The sequence below is a fragment of the Pleurodeles waltl genome, chromosome 4_1, assembly GCF_031143425.1.
Source record: "Pleurodeles waltl isolate 20211129_DDA chromosome 4_1, aPleWal1.hap1.20221129, whole genome shotgun sequence".
NCBI classification, from domain to species: domain Eukaryota; kingdom Metazoa; phylum Chordata; class Amphibia; order Caudata; family Salamandridae; genus Pleurodeles; species Pleurodeles waltl.
Window position 1 is genome coordinate 181979590 of NC_090442.1, and position 14618 is coordinate 181994207.

The 14618-nt window shown below is 48.2% G+C and overlaps 1 protein-coding gene across 6 annotated transcripts in view; it reads right to left on the reverse strand.

Annotated features, from left to right (window-relative positions):
- The window catches only part of HIPK2 (homeodomain interacting protein kinase 2), a 329092-nt gene that overhangs the window by 218415 nt on the left and 96059 nt on the right, over positions 1–14618 (reverse strand). For 3 of the 6 annotated variants that reach the window (XM_069227995.1, XM_069227993.1, XM_069227994.1), the window contains exon 2: positions 2144–3212. In XM_069227995.1, coding sequence (XP_069084096.1) covers positions 2144–3212 — 1069 coding nt within the window. Of the gene's footprint in view, positions 1–2143; positions 3213–13548; positions 13802–14618 lie in introns of those variants that run through there. The other 3 variants (XM_069227992.1, XM_069227990.1, XM_069227991.1) reach the window with 3 other exon arrangements.

The window sequence follows — 14618 nt, forward strand, 5'->3', positions numbered from 1 at the left end:
TACTGCTCTCCCATATGCATTAAACCTGTTTGTGGGGAGGGGAGTTCAAACGTCATATATGTGACAACCCCCGCCTCCCTCCACTGTGTGTAAAGACACACTGACCAAACTTTACATGCAAACTTGAGGCTCACATTATACCTCTTTTCTTGCTGCCCCTCAGACATCCAAGTTATTTTTTTTTCTGCTTAATGTTGTGCATTTATATATTTGAAATATATCCGTTATAAAAGTATGTACTTTCAGTAGATATTTTTGTGCCTTGTGATTACCTACAATTATGAACAATGTGACCAGGATTCCGATTCTGGGCGTGCTGGCTACACATATTCTCGCCCAAAACCATACTGGCAAGAGAATGGAAAACAATGATAGAAGGGATTCCAAATCTGAATGGCTAGAGCGCCTTGTCTCTGTTCTGCGGAAAGAGAGCGGACGATTGATATCATTTAGATAATCACAATGATTGAGCCAAGGAACACTTGAGTTTGGGTTGCACAAATATCTACCTCTGGGCCCTGGATCACGTGTGACTGTCAAGCCAAACCAAGGACAGCCATCTGGGGCACTAGTTTACTGCGAGAAACCTGACTTTTGGATCAAAGTGACTCAAAAGGCTCAAGGTGCTTTTGCGTTAGGATGTGACACTTCTCCTACAGTAATACCATTCTATATCAGAACCCACTGACATTAGTCTTTATTACATTTGAATTTACTCTGTAGTGAACATTATGGATGTATTTTTAATCTATATAGATTGGTGAATTGTTTTAGGATTCGAGAAAATCATCCAGTTGTCCTTTGGGCCTTTTTAATAATGCTTTTTGCCTAAACTGTTTGGATAACCATTTATTTATTGCCTAGTTCGTCTATCAGGTGATTTGTGCAATTAGCAAGTAAGATATCTGTTTTCACCTTTGAAAGGCAACAATACACATATCATTGTTTCCTATTGTAAGACACTGTGATCTAGAAGCCTGGTGTCAAAACCTAGCCTTCTCGCCTGACCACGGTGCATGCTCCTGGGCGCATCTTGTTACCTTATTTTCAAACGAAGGCAAATATAGGATCACCTAAATGTGATACAATTCAGAGTGTGCTAATGTATAACACATATGGTTAACACACACAGAATAATATTCAGCAGTTAACAGGGACCCCACAAACTGAACTGACTCATGGTTCATTAATGGCAATATCAAACTAGTGACCCACGACTTTCCATCTTGAAACAAGCAATAAATAACATATTACACATACACACACACACAAACACACATATGCCATGTACTGAAAATAAATAAGCAAATAAGTACACATGTATGGTTTAATACTACAGTTCTAATGCCAAACTCAATGTGTTTATCACCGCACTGAAGCTGGCATGAGAGGGGTGTGGTCTCAGGTGTTGCGTGCTCTACAGTGACGTGACACAGAGAAACAACTGTACTGGTAGTCAGGAGGCCTCTTCGATCTGATTTTACTTCAGTACAAACAAAAGAATCCCTTCAATCCTGGCTGTGATTAAATAGAATTTTGGAAAGAAATACACATGAACAAACAGCATGGCATAAACTATACGCGGAGATACACAGAATTTAATATGATAATTGTAACCATTGTTGAGGGAGTGGAGGTGGATCATGGCCGAGGCTTTGCCTCTCGTGCGTCTTGCCCTTTGCCTCTCATGCGTCCTGCCCTTTGCCTCTCATGCGTCTTGCCCTTTGCCTCTCATGCGTCTTGCCCTTTGCCTCTCATGCGTCCTGCCCTTTGCCTCTCATGCGTCTTGCCCTTTGCCTCTCATGCGTCTTGCCCTTTGCCTCTCATGCGTCTTGCCCTTTGCCTCTCATGCGTCTTGCCCTTTGCCTCTCATGTGTCTTGCCCTTTGCCTCTCATCTGGCATGCCCTTTATCCACAATGGGCAATGGTGACAAATACCATATTACACTTGGAGTGCAGGTGCGCATGTGTGTAAAAACTCAAATTCCATACCCACGGGACCACCTTATGTTCAATCAGCCGAAAGGTCACACAGACTTCCTAGTTTTCCTTGCAGCCTTTTACTCTCACTGGGCTATTACAAGGGCTGCAAGCGCACATACCAAAGCTTTATGCGGCATAGTCTCTAAAGCAACACTTTTACCTGTAATATCTTGACTGCAGGTAAGTGGAACACACAGCTTTAGATACGTGGCTGGCAGAGCCGAAGTCGATGACCTTGACCCTGTAAGGTTGTCTTGATGGGTCCACCAGCATGATGTTCTCAGGCTTCAGGTCTGCGTGGATCAGGCCCAGGCTCTTCAGCTTCATCAGTGCCGTGGCTACTTGCTGGAGAATGGGTCGGATGTATTTGAGAGGCAAGGGGCTGAATTTGTTTTGCTTCAGAAAGTCATAGAGGTTCTGCTCTAACATCTCAAAGACCAGGCAAGTGTGGTTCTTGTGCTGGAAGCACTCATAAGCCCGGACAAAGTTGTAGTCATCCGCACTTTCCGTGCTCAGCCGGGCCAGGATGCTCACCTCGATCTGGCCCTGCCTGGCATAGGATGGGTGGTTCTTTAGGATTTTGATAGCCACAATCTCGTTGGTGCCACGTTTCCAGCATTTCACCACCTGCCCAAAGGTCCCTCGACCTAAGAACTCCAAGACCTCATACGTGTTAGTCATTGAACACAGCACCTCGTGCTGCACGAGCTGGTAGTCCCCTTCGCTATTAGACCCACTGTTTTTGGAGGTGGCCGTAGAGGTGGTGGCCGTGGCTACCGTGGCACCGCTGGCATTATTCTGAATCATTGGCGGGTGATCTTCAATGATCTGCACGCTGCTATTGTTCTCAATCTCCTCGCTCTTGCGCTTAAGTCCACATTTTTGGTAGGTGTCCAGGAGGGTCACAGTGCTCCGCCGCATCAGGTTGTGCTGTCCGCCTAGTGCTTGCCCAGTTAAGGCAAGCCCGCCTGTGGTGCTGCTAGCCGAAGTCACTACAATGTGGCCAGTACTGGTGGGGTAGATGACGGCCTGTTCGTAAGGCAGGGCAGGGATTTGGAGGGAAGCGCTGGCGACTGGTTGGACGGCGTGCACGTTCTTTCTTTGGCTCAGCGTGCCGTACCCGGTCATATCCCAGCTCAAGTCAGCTTCAACCTTGAGTTTCTTCACACTACAGAAGGCACTTGACTGAAGTGTGCGAGGAGAGAAGACCTGCACATGTGCAGCCATTCCTGCAGTGGGTGAGAGGAAACAGAACACATCAGACTCATTCTTGGCTGCCTGGTCAATGCACAACATCAACTGATCGGCGAAGTATCATTTTCAGTTATAAAGTCTTAATGGCATGCAGTCATCTGTGGATGTATATCTAAATAACAGCAGCTAAGCTACCAGTGTGCATTTTGGCAGAGCAGCGAGAACAAACTAAAAAACTGGAAAGAGACTTCTTGTACTGTACATTTATTACATTCCTGGGAGGAAACAACGAGTGTGCGTGGTCAGTGCCAGTAATACTGACCGGTTGAACTTTTCGCTCATGGCCCAATTATAAAGAGTAACATTTTCCCATGACCACCACCAACAACATACAAATCAAGATTCCATGCAATGGTTGGGCATTTCCCTTCTCACTGATATGGTGGCACTTTTTGTTTTTCTTGTGATTGTTTTTTTTGTTTTTCTTGTTTCACACTGCTACCCTTTTCTTCTTTTGTTGTGCCCCTTTAGTTTTTGTCCAGAGCCTTTGGTGAAGTGGTACCTCCCAGACAGTTCATGCACGTGGGAGCATTCCCGCAATTCACCCTCATTTAGAAGGTGTCACCAGTTCTGCCTCCTAAAAAGCAACCTGCCCCCTTAAACTCCATTAGGGGCACTCTATACAAACCCACAAAAGTCTCCTAAAATGGTTAAGTCCTTTTTCACTAATAACGGGATCGCCCTCTTAAAGGTCAGGCATCGCCCTCAGTCATGAAGCAAAAGCTTGACAGGTATGTGAGAGGCCAGTAGGGCAGCAGCAAAGTCAGTCACATTTCAAATTGTGTCCTACAGGACCTGCAGTGGCCCTCTTGAAATGTCACAGGTTTTTCCGAAGCGCCGTCCTGCCTAAAAAGCTCCCTTTTTCTGTATGAGCCAGCCCACAGATTTTGTAGGGTTCTCTGTCAGCACCTTGACAAGACAAGGCCCTCCACCACAACTGACTTTTGTACTTGAGAGCTTCCTTTAAGTTGCATTTACACAGTATGATTGCACTTCTGCTATTTGTGTTTCTATTGTCTGTTGTTTCTATTGTCTGTTTACAATTGTGACTTACTCTGTTAGCCAATTACATTTCGGCAAGATCGGACATGCAAATGAACAAATAAATACAGTAATTATATACAACCCAAAAAAGATGTTTTTAAATGTCTACGCCTGCAATAAAAAGCATGCCCTCGTCCTTGTTCAGACCACCAGCCCTCTTGGCTTTCCAGCACATTGTATTGAGTATGGGTACCTTAAGCAGCCTCGCCTCTCCCCGACCGACGGGTAACCTGACACAGCACTAAGACTTGGGATTCCAATGTTGAAGCCCCTCTCTCGGCATGTCGGCCATTTTGGAATGGTTCTCATTCACGTCCGGTGTAAAGGAAAGTACTAAAGACTTCAACAAGTCTTTTAGAAAACCGTGTGGCTTTTAATTATTTTTAAATAAAATGCCTACCGTCATTACATCCAGTAAATATCATAACCTTCTATTTACAAAAGTTTATTTTTTTTACTTAAATGTATGGCAATAGCAGTTCTTTTTCAATTCTTGGAAGCTCTCCAGACTATTGCATGAGTTGTCACCCTAAACTGACTTGGAATCATTCCAGGCTGTTCCGAGGGATACACAATTTTATTGGAAACGACAGGATCAAAGAGACACCAATGAAGAATAGCATATGCTAAAAAGCTTACAACACTTCAGCTGGGCAGATTGTGTAAACGAAAATCAGGGTTCACACTGACACATGGAAACCAGACGAAGCACGCATGTTGTTTCTAGCATACACTGGCAGAAGGCACGATTCCGGTCTGGGAGCAGAAAAAAAAAAATATTCAATGTGCATGTGAGTGTTTGTTGTGTGCGCCCGTAGGTAATCGTTGTATTATTTTAAGCCTTGACATAAACTACTCCTGAAGTAGGAAGACCTGGAGCTATCTGTATCCTATCACTTCCATTATCTTCTGTGCGACAAGTGGAATAATCGCTTCTGGAAACCTCTCTTCTTTGATTGGCAGCGTGTTATGCGCTCAGGAGCAAATTGTTTTTTAAAAAAAATGACATCTAAACACACACATGAAGATTCCAGTTTCTAGGGATAATAGCTGATACCATGGTGACTGACGTGTTTCTATAAATATTAAAATACTAAAAACAAAGGCAACAGAATCCGCTTTCTCATGAGCAGTTTTCTTCCAGCACTGTGTTGAGGAAACTGCGCACCCAGATATTGTATTCCTGGTGTGAACGGTCACATGGCTAAATAAAGGATAGCGTTGAGGGTACAACTAGGCGATGGAGTGGACAAGACTGACACGTGGATGTCAACCATTCTTGAAGCAACTTAGTATCCATTACAGTTCCACATCATTTCCAAAGACACTGAGAAGGACCAGCTGATGGCATCCATTGAGAAGGACCAGCTGATGGCGTCCATTGAGAAGGACCAGCTGATGGAGTCTATTGAGAAGGACCAGCTGATGGCGTCCATTGAGAAGGACCAGCTGATGGCGTCCATGGAGAAGGACCAGCTGATGGCGTCCCATTACCTTCACGGAACCCCCTGACCCAGACACAAGCCTTTACTGCTCACCCACAAGAAATCACAGTGACCTTGGAAAGGCCCGGGAGACAAGGCTGAGATGACCGTCTGCTAGCCACCAATCTGGTGGATGGCTCAGCCGTCAATCCATATGAGAAATGAATTAACAAGTGGAACGCTTCAGGGCAAGAGCCTGGTCCACAACACCTGGATAAAACATAGAAGTTGCTGTCCCAGCCACACTGCGTATGATATGCAGAGGAGCAAAGCTTCTGCACTGACCTTGAAACAATTCTGCTATACTAGCCAAGGCTTCTTTATCACCAAAATTATAATCTGTGGGGCAGACGCCAGAAACTAAAGATGTTTCCTACCTGTATCTCAACCCCTTTCATTGGCCACACTGTAAAGAACATGGTAGCCTGCACATCTTTCATCCTGTGGCCTACACCAATGCTTCTGAAGGAACATTACTTTAACGTAGCCATTTCCACAATGCACTAATTCATGAACTGCTCTTAGAGGGCTACATGCCTTCTGCACCAAATTAAGCCACTGGCTCTCTACCCCTTACAGAACACTGTCCTATAGGTCACCGAAACTTCCAAGCAAAGGGTCGTCATATTTTAAAAGAATTTGAACCCTGATCCAAAAGACAGATGTGGCCCCTCAAAATCATCCAAATAGGGTTTTATGTTTTGCACAGGATTAGGACAGTGAGGATCAGCCTCAATGATGGCCTCATGGTGCAACCAACTGGGGGGAGGCAATGCTGGTTGTGAGGAGCACCTCTTCCCAAAAGACTGCGGAGTGCGGCTGGGATCTAGGCACCTTCCTTGATAGAAACTGCATCACACTTGGAAAAGCAACAGTTTGGGTGACAGCTGGACCCCGCATAGCCAGATTGGACCATCCTGGATTGCACTGTGCAGCAGGACACATCACTTGCCAGATGCTGCTCAACATTTTCATTTCCTCAATGTGTGTTTTTGTTCTGCTTCATTAAGTCTACCACTAGATTGATCTCCGTTTTCACTTACGAAGCACTCTGCGCTTCAAAAATCCCCATATGTCCATGATTTAAAAAGTGGATGGTTGGAGAGGAGCATGCCAGGCATCTATAAAGATGTCTTCTCTAGCATCTCGTGCGGAACTCCCTTTCAGGCGTCCAGCGAGGCAGGAAAAGCTATGCCAAGGACTGAGGTCAAGTGGCACTGCATAGCAAATGTACTACTATATTTATTGGGCGCATTCCCACGGGACTGAAATGGTCCTGGAAAACATTTTGTTCCGGCTTACTCCTCCCCTTTATTCGGCCAATCCGAAATCCACAAAAGCTGTGGCATGGCACTCCTAAGTGTTTCCGTCATGTAGTGTCTCTTCAGCAAACCCAGGGTGATGTATTAGGGAATTCTTGCACAAAATAAGATTTAGGGGGAATCCAGATTCCAAAGCTTGCTAATTCAAACTACGGTGCAGTGTGCATGCTCTGCAGGGTTGGCACACACAAAACAAAAATCCAGTGGCAACAAGAAACACCAGAAGAACAGCTATGCTGACCACCTGTTCACCTTGAGCCAGTGCCTTCCTTAACCTCCATCCTCCATTTTCCCTGTCAGTGGCCACTGCAAGACGGACTCTACTGCAGGTTTCTGGTTAAAGTCTTCAAGATTGCTACCTGTGAGCCAAAATCTCAATTTCTCTATCCAACTCATCATCATATAATAAGCACTTGTAAAGCGCGCAAATGCCAGGAGGCCTCTTGGCGCTGCAACTGTTCAGAAGGATCGTATATTAAAAGGAGCCCACACTAATTAGCACTTGACCAAGTTTCTAAAGCCTTTCTGAAAGAAGGAGATTGCTCATGGATTTCACATTTAAAGGTAGGCTGTTCCACAGTTGCAGTGCAGACAATACAGCTTCTTCCGCCCCAAGAGGAACGCCTGAATTTGGGGACTATAACGTTTTTGGCAGATGCAGAACGGAGCGTTCTGCTAGGAAAATACCATTTATAGTTACCTTTAAGATAGTCTAGGCTAGGGTTCTGAAAAGTTGGTCCTGGAGAGCCGGGTCCATGCCAGGTTTTTAGCATATCCACATTTAGAAAAAAGATGTTTCAGAAATCTACATTTTTCTAAATGTGGATATGCTACAAACCTGGCATGGACCTGGCTCTCCCGGGCCGACTTTGCAGAACCCTGGTCTAGGCCAGGGCCATGAAGAGGTTTGTAGGCGATACACAGGGCTTTAAAGATAATTTGCTTCTTGATTGGTAGCCAGTGCAGCATAGTATAGCCTGGGATGCTGACTAAAGCTGTAGAAGCCTAATTATTCAGCACCCATTCAGGATACAAACGACCGTTAGCCAGCTCTTCTAGATAAACATAAAGGATTTATTAGAGATAGAAATAGAAAGACATGTACATGGAGGATGCTCTGTACTAGTGTACACGAACAGCCTAATACAAGGAAGTGATACACGATCTTTTATAGTATTAAACCACAAACATAATTCAACGTCTTATTGGTTCTTTGGCTTTGACGTATGATTGACGTATGACTACTTCTCCATTATGTCTGAGGTCGTTTTTCCTATCATACCATATATAGTAACAAAAAGCATAGAAAAGGATTTTACACAAGGTGGCCTACGTGCCTAATATCACATGGTCCATCTTGTGACAGAACTTGAGAACATCACGTACTCAGACTGGTACTTCCCAGAAGGGAGATTGCTTCAGCTAGCATGCAATGACGATGATGTTTCATGATGGCTGTTCAGAGAGCAAGTCTTGCAACATAATGCATTCCTAGCAGTAGCGAATTACATTTGTAGGCCTCTTTACTTAATGATAGGCCTGTGCAGAGATTGTCATTGTGTATCACAGGGGCCACTAGGCATAGCATACCTAAGAACTGTAAAATGCGATTCCACAAAGCTTGGGAATTCCTAAGAGCATGCAAGCTGCTGCATTCCGCAGCACCTGAAGTTTATTCTGCAATCGCTGTTGCATGTTCAAATAGAGGGCAATACAGTAGTGTACTTTAGAAAGCACAAGGGTTGTTGCGACAGTCTTCTGTTTTTTCGTAGGGAATGCATGGAAAAAAAATTCTTATTGTTCTTAGAATGTAGAAGTGGGAGATGACTGCACTAATTTGATCTCCAAAGGTGAACTTGTCATCTAATTACATCTAAATTCCTTACCTTCCTACCTAGAGTCAGGGAAGTTCCCAATTCTTGTGGCCACCAGAAGGGGGACCAATAGGAGATGAAAATGCCAAAAGGAGGACCTCAGTCTTCTCAGAACTTACCTTGAGGCAATTATAATTCATCCAGTTGCCCTCTAACTGCATACAGTTGTAAAAACTGATAGCAGTATTGTTATCATTACTAGAAAGCGAAACCACAATTTGTGTGTCCTCTGCGTAAGACACCGAGGAAAAAACAAAGCTTTGTATCAACCTGACTAATGATGTAACGTAAATATTAAATAATGTTGGGCTCAGGGAGGACCCTTGAGAAACCCCACACGGCAGGAAAAAGGTACTGGAGACAAACTCATTCAGGGCAACAAAGTGTTTCCTTCCAGAAAGGAAGGATCTTAATAGAGCCACGGCAGCTCCTCTGATTCAGATACTGTGGAGACGGTCATGCAGCAGGTTATGGTTGAATGTGTCAAATGCTGCCATCAGACACCTCTGTTGGGCAGATCCAGGGCCAAAAAGGTTTAAATATGGAGGCTCCCTGGGCTCTGAGGAAAGATCTCGCTGATCAACCACTGGACCCTCCTAAGTCTTTATTTTCAACTGTTAGGGCTTGTAGGCCATAACTTTTGCAAATTAGGTTCCATGTGAATGCCAGAACTCCCAGGGTATTGCATGAGGTGATTTAAGATTCTCAGCCGGGTCTCTGTTCCTTGAAACTGCAGCTGAAGTACACGTTTTCAGACACCTACCACTGAATGTGGGACTGACATTCACCTGCAATTCAAGATGGTCCAAGCACCATTGTGCAGCAGGGCGCACCACAGTCCCCAATGATGCTCAACATTTTCATTGCCTAAATGTGTTCTTAACATACATGAATGGTGGAAAATTACCTTTACTTTGGGTGAGCCCCGAGCTCACTAGGGGTTATTGGGTTGCCTATTTTTTGCTGGAAATACATGCACTGTAGATACAAAAATGTAGATACAAAACAACTGGAAGCATGCTTGCTGCTAGAGGCAAAACACAAGCATTGTCTCTGTACTAACAGGTGTGGTAGAACAATAACATGAGAGAAACAAGTACAGCCTGGGTGCTGATGGGGGGACACGTGATCCAATGGTAAACAGTACCAGCACCCAAAGAGACAAGGTAAAATAACATGAGGGGAACAATTAGATCCTAGTTAAAAATGGGGTAGCAGAGATGATCCAATAGGAAACACAAGGTCTGGCCCAATACCAGGTATGTATATAGAAACCCACAACAGGAGTGACTGAGGCAAAACAACACGAGAAACACAAGCACTGCTCCAGTAAAGTACAGGAGTGACAGACTGATCCAACAGGGAAGACTAGTACTGTTAAAATACTCCCAAAAGGGATGAGGATGATCCAACAGAAGAAACAGAAGCACTGTTCCTGTCATTATCAGTAGATACGAGTACTGTGTTGATACCAGGCGAATCACGTGATTAAACAGGAAATGCTTGCTGTGTCCGGTACCACGGTGCATGTTGGAGGAGCGCAGCCTCTCTAGCAGGAGAGACACAAGTGATCTTTCTATTACTAACAGGATAAGCTACACATTTACCGGCTCATTCGAAGAGCAGTATTAGCGTACTGAACCTATGTCTCAGTAAAACAGGTACTCTACATGAGACACTAGCTCTACCCAAGTACCAGCGGAAATAACAAGGCTGAACCAACAGGGCAGACACAAGTACCACCAAATATCAGGTGTGAAAGAGGCGGCCCGAAGTAGAGGTACAAGTACTGCCCGAGAGGCAGAACAGAGATGGAAATCAAAGACACCTGTACTGCTTGAGTACCAAAAATAGCAGCAAGGCATGTCCAATATGAGAGACACGAATACTGGCCAAGTACTACAAAGTAATTCAAAGGGAATACATGTACTCTCTAGTACCACCCAGAGTGGCGTGATCTCACACAGATTCGCAAGTACTGCCCCAACATAAGAAGTAACAGCTGACCCAGCAGGAGTGGTAGAGGTGATCCAACAGGTGCAGTCACCATCCCAGTTCCAGAAGTGAGAGAGGCAATCCAAAAAAGACGCACCGGTGCTGCTCCAGCACTAGAAGGGAAAGAGTTCAAAGGAGAGGCACGCATACTGCTCCCAGAGAGGTGATCCTGAGAAGATGGGTTAGCACTGCTCCAGCAGCAGGTACGAGGGCTAGCACTGCCCAAGAGCATTGTGAGAGCTAGCACTGCCCAAGAGCAGGTGTGAGGGCTAGCACTGCTCCAGCAGCAGGTACGAGGGCTAGCACTGTCGAACAGCAGGTGTGAGGGCTAGCACTGCTCCAGCAGCAGGTACGAGGGCTAGCACTGCCCAAGAGCAGTGTGAGAGCTAGCACTGCCCAAGAGCAGGTGTGAGGGCTAGCACTGCTCCAGCAGCAAGTGTGAGGGCTTGCACTGTCCCAGCAGCAGGTGTGAGTGCTAGCACTGTCCCAGCAGCAGGTGTGAGGGCTAGCACTCCCCAAGAGCAGGTGTGAGGGCTAGCCCTGCCCCGGAAGCAGGTGTGAGGGCTAGCACTCCCCAAGAGCAGGTGTGAGAGATAGCACTCCCCAAGAGCCGGTGTGAGGGCTAGCCCTGCCCCGGAAGCAGGTGTGAGGGCTAGCACTGCCCAAGAGCAGGTGTGAGAGCTAGCACTGCCCCAGCAGCAGGTATGAGAGCTAGCACTGTCCCAGCAGCAGGTGTGAGGGCTAGCACTCCCCAAGAGCCAGTGTGAGGGCTAGCCCTGCCCCGGAAGCAGGTGTGAGGGCTAGCACTCCCCAAGAGCAGGTGTGAGAGCTAGCACTGCTCCAGCAGCACGTGTCAGGGCTGGCACTGCCCAAGAGCAGGTGTGAGGGATAGCACTGCCCAAGAGCAGGTGTGAGGGCTAGCACTGCCCCAGCAGCAGGTGTGAGGGCTAGCTCTGCCTTGACAGCAGGTGTGAGAGCTAGCACTGCCCAGGAGCAGGTGTGAGAGCTAGCCCTGCCCAAGAGCAGGTGTGAGACCTAGCCCTGCTCTAGCAGCAGGTATGAGAGCTAGCACTGTCCCAGCAGCAAGTGTGAGGGCTAGCACTCCCCAAGAGCCAGTGTGAGGGCTAGCCCTGCCCCGGAAGCAGGTGTGAGGGCTAGCACTCCCCAAGAGCAGGTGTGAGAGCTAGCACTGCTCCAGCAGCACGTGTCAGGGCTGGCACTGCCCAAGAGCAGGTGTGAGGGATAGCACTGCCCAAGAGCAGGTGTGAGGGCTAGCACTGCCCCAGCAGCAGGTGTGAGGGCTAGCTCTGCCTTGACAGCAGGTGTGAGAGCTAGCACTGCCCAGGAGCAGGTGTGAGAGCTAGCCCTGCCCAAGAGCAGGTGTGAGAGCTAGCCCTGCTCTAGCAGCAGGTGTGAGGGATAGCACTACCCAAGAGCGGATGTGAGGGCTAGCACTGCTCAAGGGCAGGTGTGAGGTCTAGCATTGCTCCAGCAGCAGGTGTGAGGGCTAGCACTGCCCCAGCAGCAGGTGTGAGGGCTAGCACTGCTTCAGCAGCAGGTGAGGGCTAGCACTGCCCAAGAGCAGGTGTGAGGGCTAGCACTGCCCCAGCAGCAGGCATGAGAGGTAGCACTGCTCCAGCAAGAGGCGTGAGAGCTGGCAATGTCCGAGCAGCAGGTGTGAGAGCTAGCACTGCTCCAGCAGCAGGTGTGAGGGCTAGCACTGATCCAGCAGCAGAAGTAAGGGTAAGCACTGCTCCAGCAGCAGGTGCGAGGGCTAGCACTGTCCCAGTAGCAGGTGTGAGTGCTAGCACTGTCCCAGCAACAGGTGTGAGGGCTACCACTGTCCCAGCAGCAGGTGTGAGAACTAGGACTGCCCCAGCAGCAGGTGAGAGCTAGGACTGTCCCAGCAGCAGGTGTGAGAGCTAGGACTGTCCCAGCAGTAGGTGTGGGAGCTAGCACTGCTACAGCAGCAGGTGTGAGGGCTTGCACTGACCCAGCAGCAGGTGTGAGGTAGCACTGTCCCAGCAGCAGGTGTGAAATCTAGGACTGTCCCAGCAGCAGGTGTGAGAGCTAGGACTGTCCCAGCAGCAGGTGTGAGAGCTAGGACTGTCCCAGCAGCAGGTGTGAGGACTAGCACTGTCCCAGCAGCAGGTGTAAGGGCTAGCACTGTCCTAGCAGCAGGTGTGAGAGCTAGCACTGCTCCAAGCAGCAGGTGTGAGGGCTAGCACTGTCCCACCACCAGGTGTGAAAGCTAGCACTGCTCCAAGCAGCAGGTGTGAGGGTTAGCACTGCCTCAGCAGCGGGTGTGACAGTTAGCCGTGCCCCAGCACGAGGTGTGAGAGAGGTGATCCAGTACCACAAGTGACAGCAGTCCAAAAAAGAGGCTAAGTAATGCCCCAATACCACCAAGAGAGTTGATTCAAAGGCGCGACACGTACTCCACCAGTACTAGAAGTCAGAGGTGATTCGAAGGCGAGGCAGAAGAAATCCACCTGTGCTAAAAGCCACAGCTGTCAGCAGAAGGAGACAATTATTCCACCGGTAATAGAAAGAAAAGAGACATTTTCCAAAGTCGAGGCACAAATACTCCACCTCGTACTAGGAGCGAGAGGAGCCGTCCAAAGAGGTGCAAGGGTTCTCCGAGTACCAGCAGTGTAGGATGCGATGGAATAGAGGGGTGCAAGCACTGTCCAAGCACTGGGGCAGCCAAAGGGGCGCGCTGGCTCTGCCCCGTCCCTGCAGCGGACGTGAGTGAGTCTATGCTCCAAGTCCAGGCGGCGGCAGCAGTGACGGGGCCGGTCCCCGCTCCCGGGCTTCGCATGCAGTGTCCGCGAGCCCATGCATGCTGCGCGCGCTATGAATAACCCCGGCTCACTCCCGCCAGACGCACGCGGCTCCCACCATCCCTGACTCAGCTCCCGGGTCCTCGCGTTCACCCTCCGCCCACCGAGGTGCAGACTCACCCCTGAGAGTCACCAACCCGTGTCTCGCGGCCTCTCTGCAGGCGAGTCACGCAGTGACACAGCCGTGCCGGGATGCCCCCCAAGAGTGCTTTCAATGGGCCGGTACTGAGTACCGGCACTTTTTTATTTTGAGAGGTAGAGTACCTGCACTTCTCAAGAAAAACGTAATACTTTTAATTGGAGAGTCCCGGCACTTCTCAGAAACAAGCAGGTACTCACGTACAGAGTACCTGCACTTCTATTTTTCCATTTCAAGTACTGCCAGGGATCGGGGCTAGGCAGAGCAGGGATCGCACACTGGGCTAAATATTTTCATTTGTTTGTGGGGTGTGTTCCATATAGCGCCAAGCGCGACTTCAATGCTCTCAGATATGCTGACGAATAGCCACAGTGGGGTAACAAAGGCCCCCGCGGGAAGGTGGGGGTTCGTAGTGGGGGCGTGAAGCCGTGGGGGCCCTCAGCACAGTGCACGGGCGGCAGGCCCCTGACTGGGTCGAGTGGGGGAGGGGGCTCAAGGTACTTTGCACCCCTCACCCTAAATTTCGTTACGCCACTGAATAGCCAGCGCACCTGGTGTCCCGTGAGGGTCTCTGGGGTTAGGGCACTGGCCCTTCTGCACCTCGTCCCAGACCGGGCTGTAGGGTGCAGCTGATAAGAGGGCCTGAGGATAATTCAAAAGTGTCTTAAAAACTAGGAGAT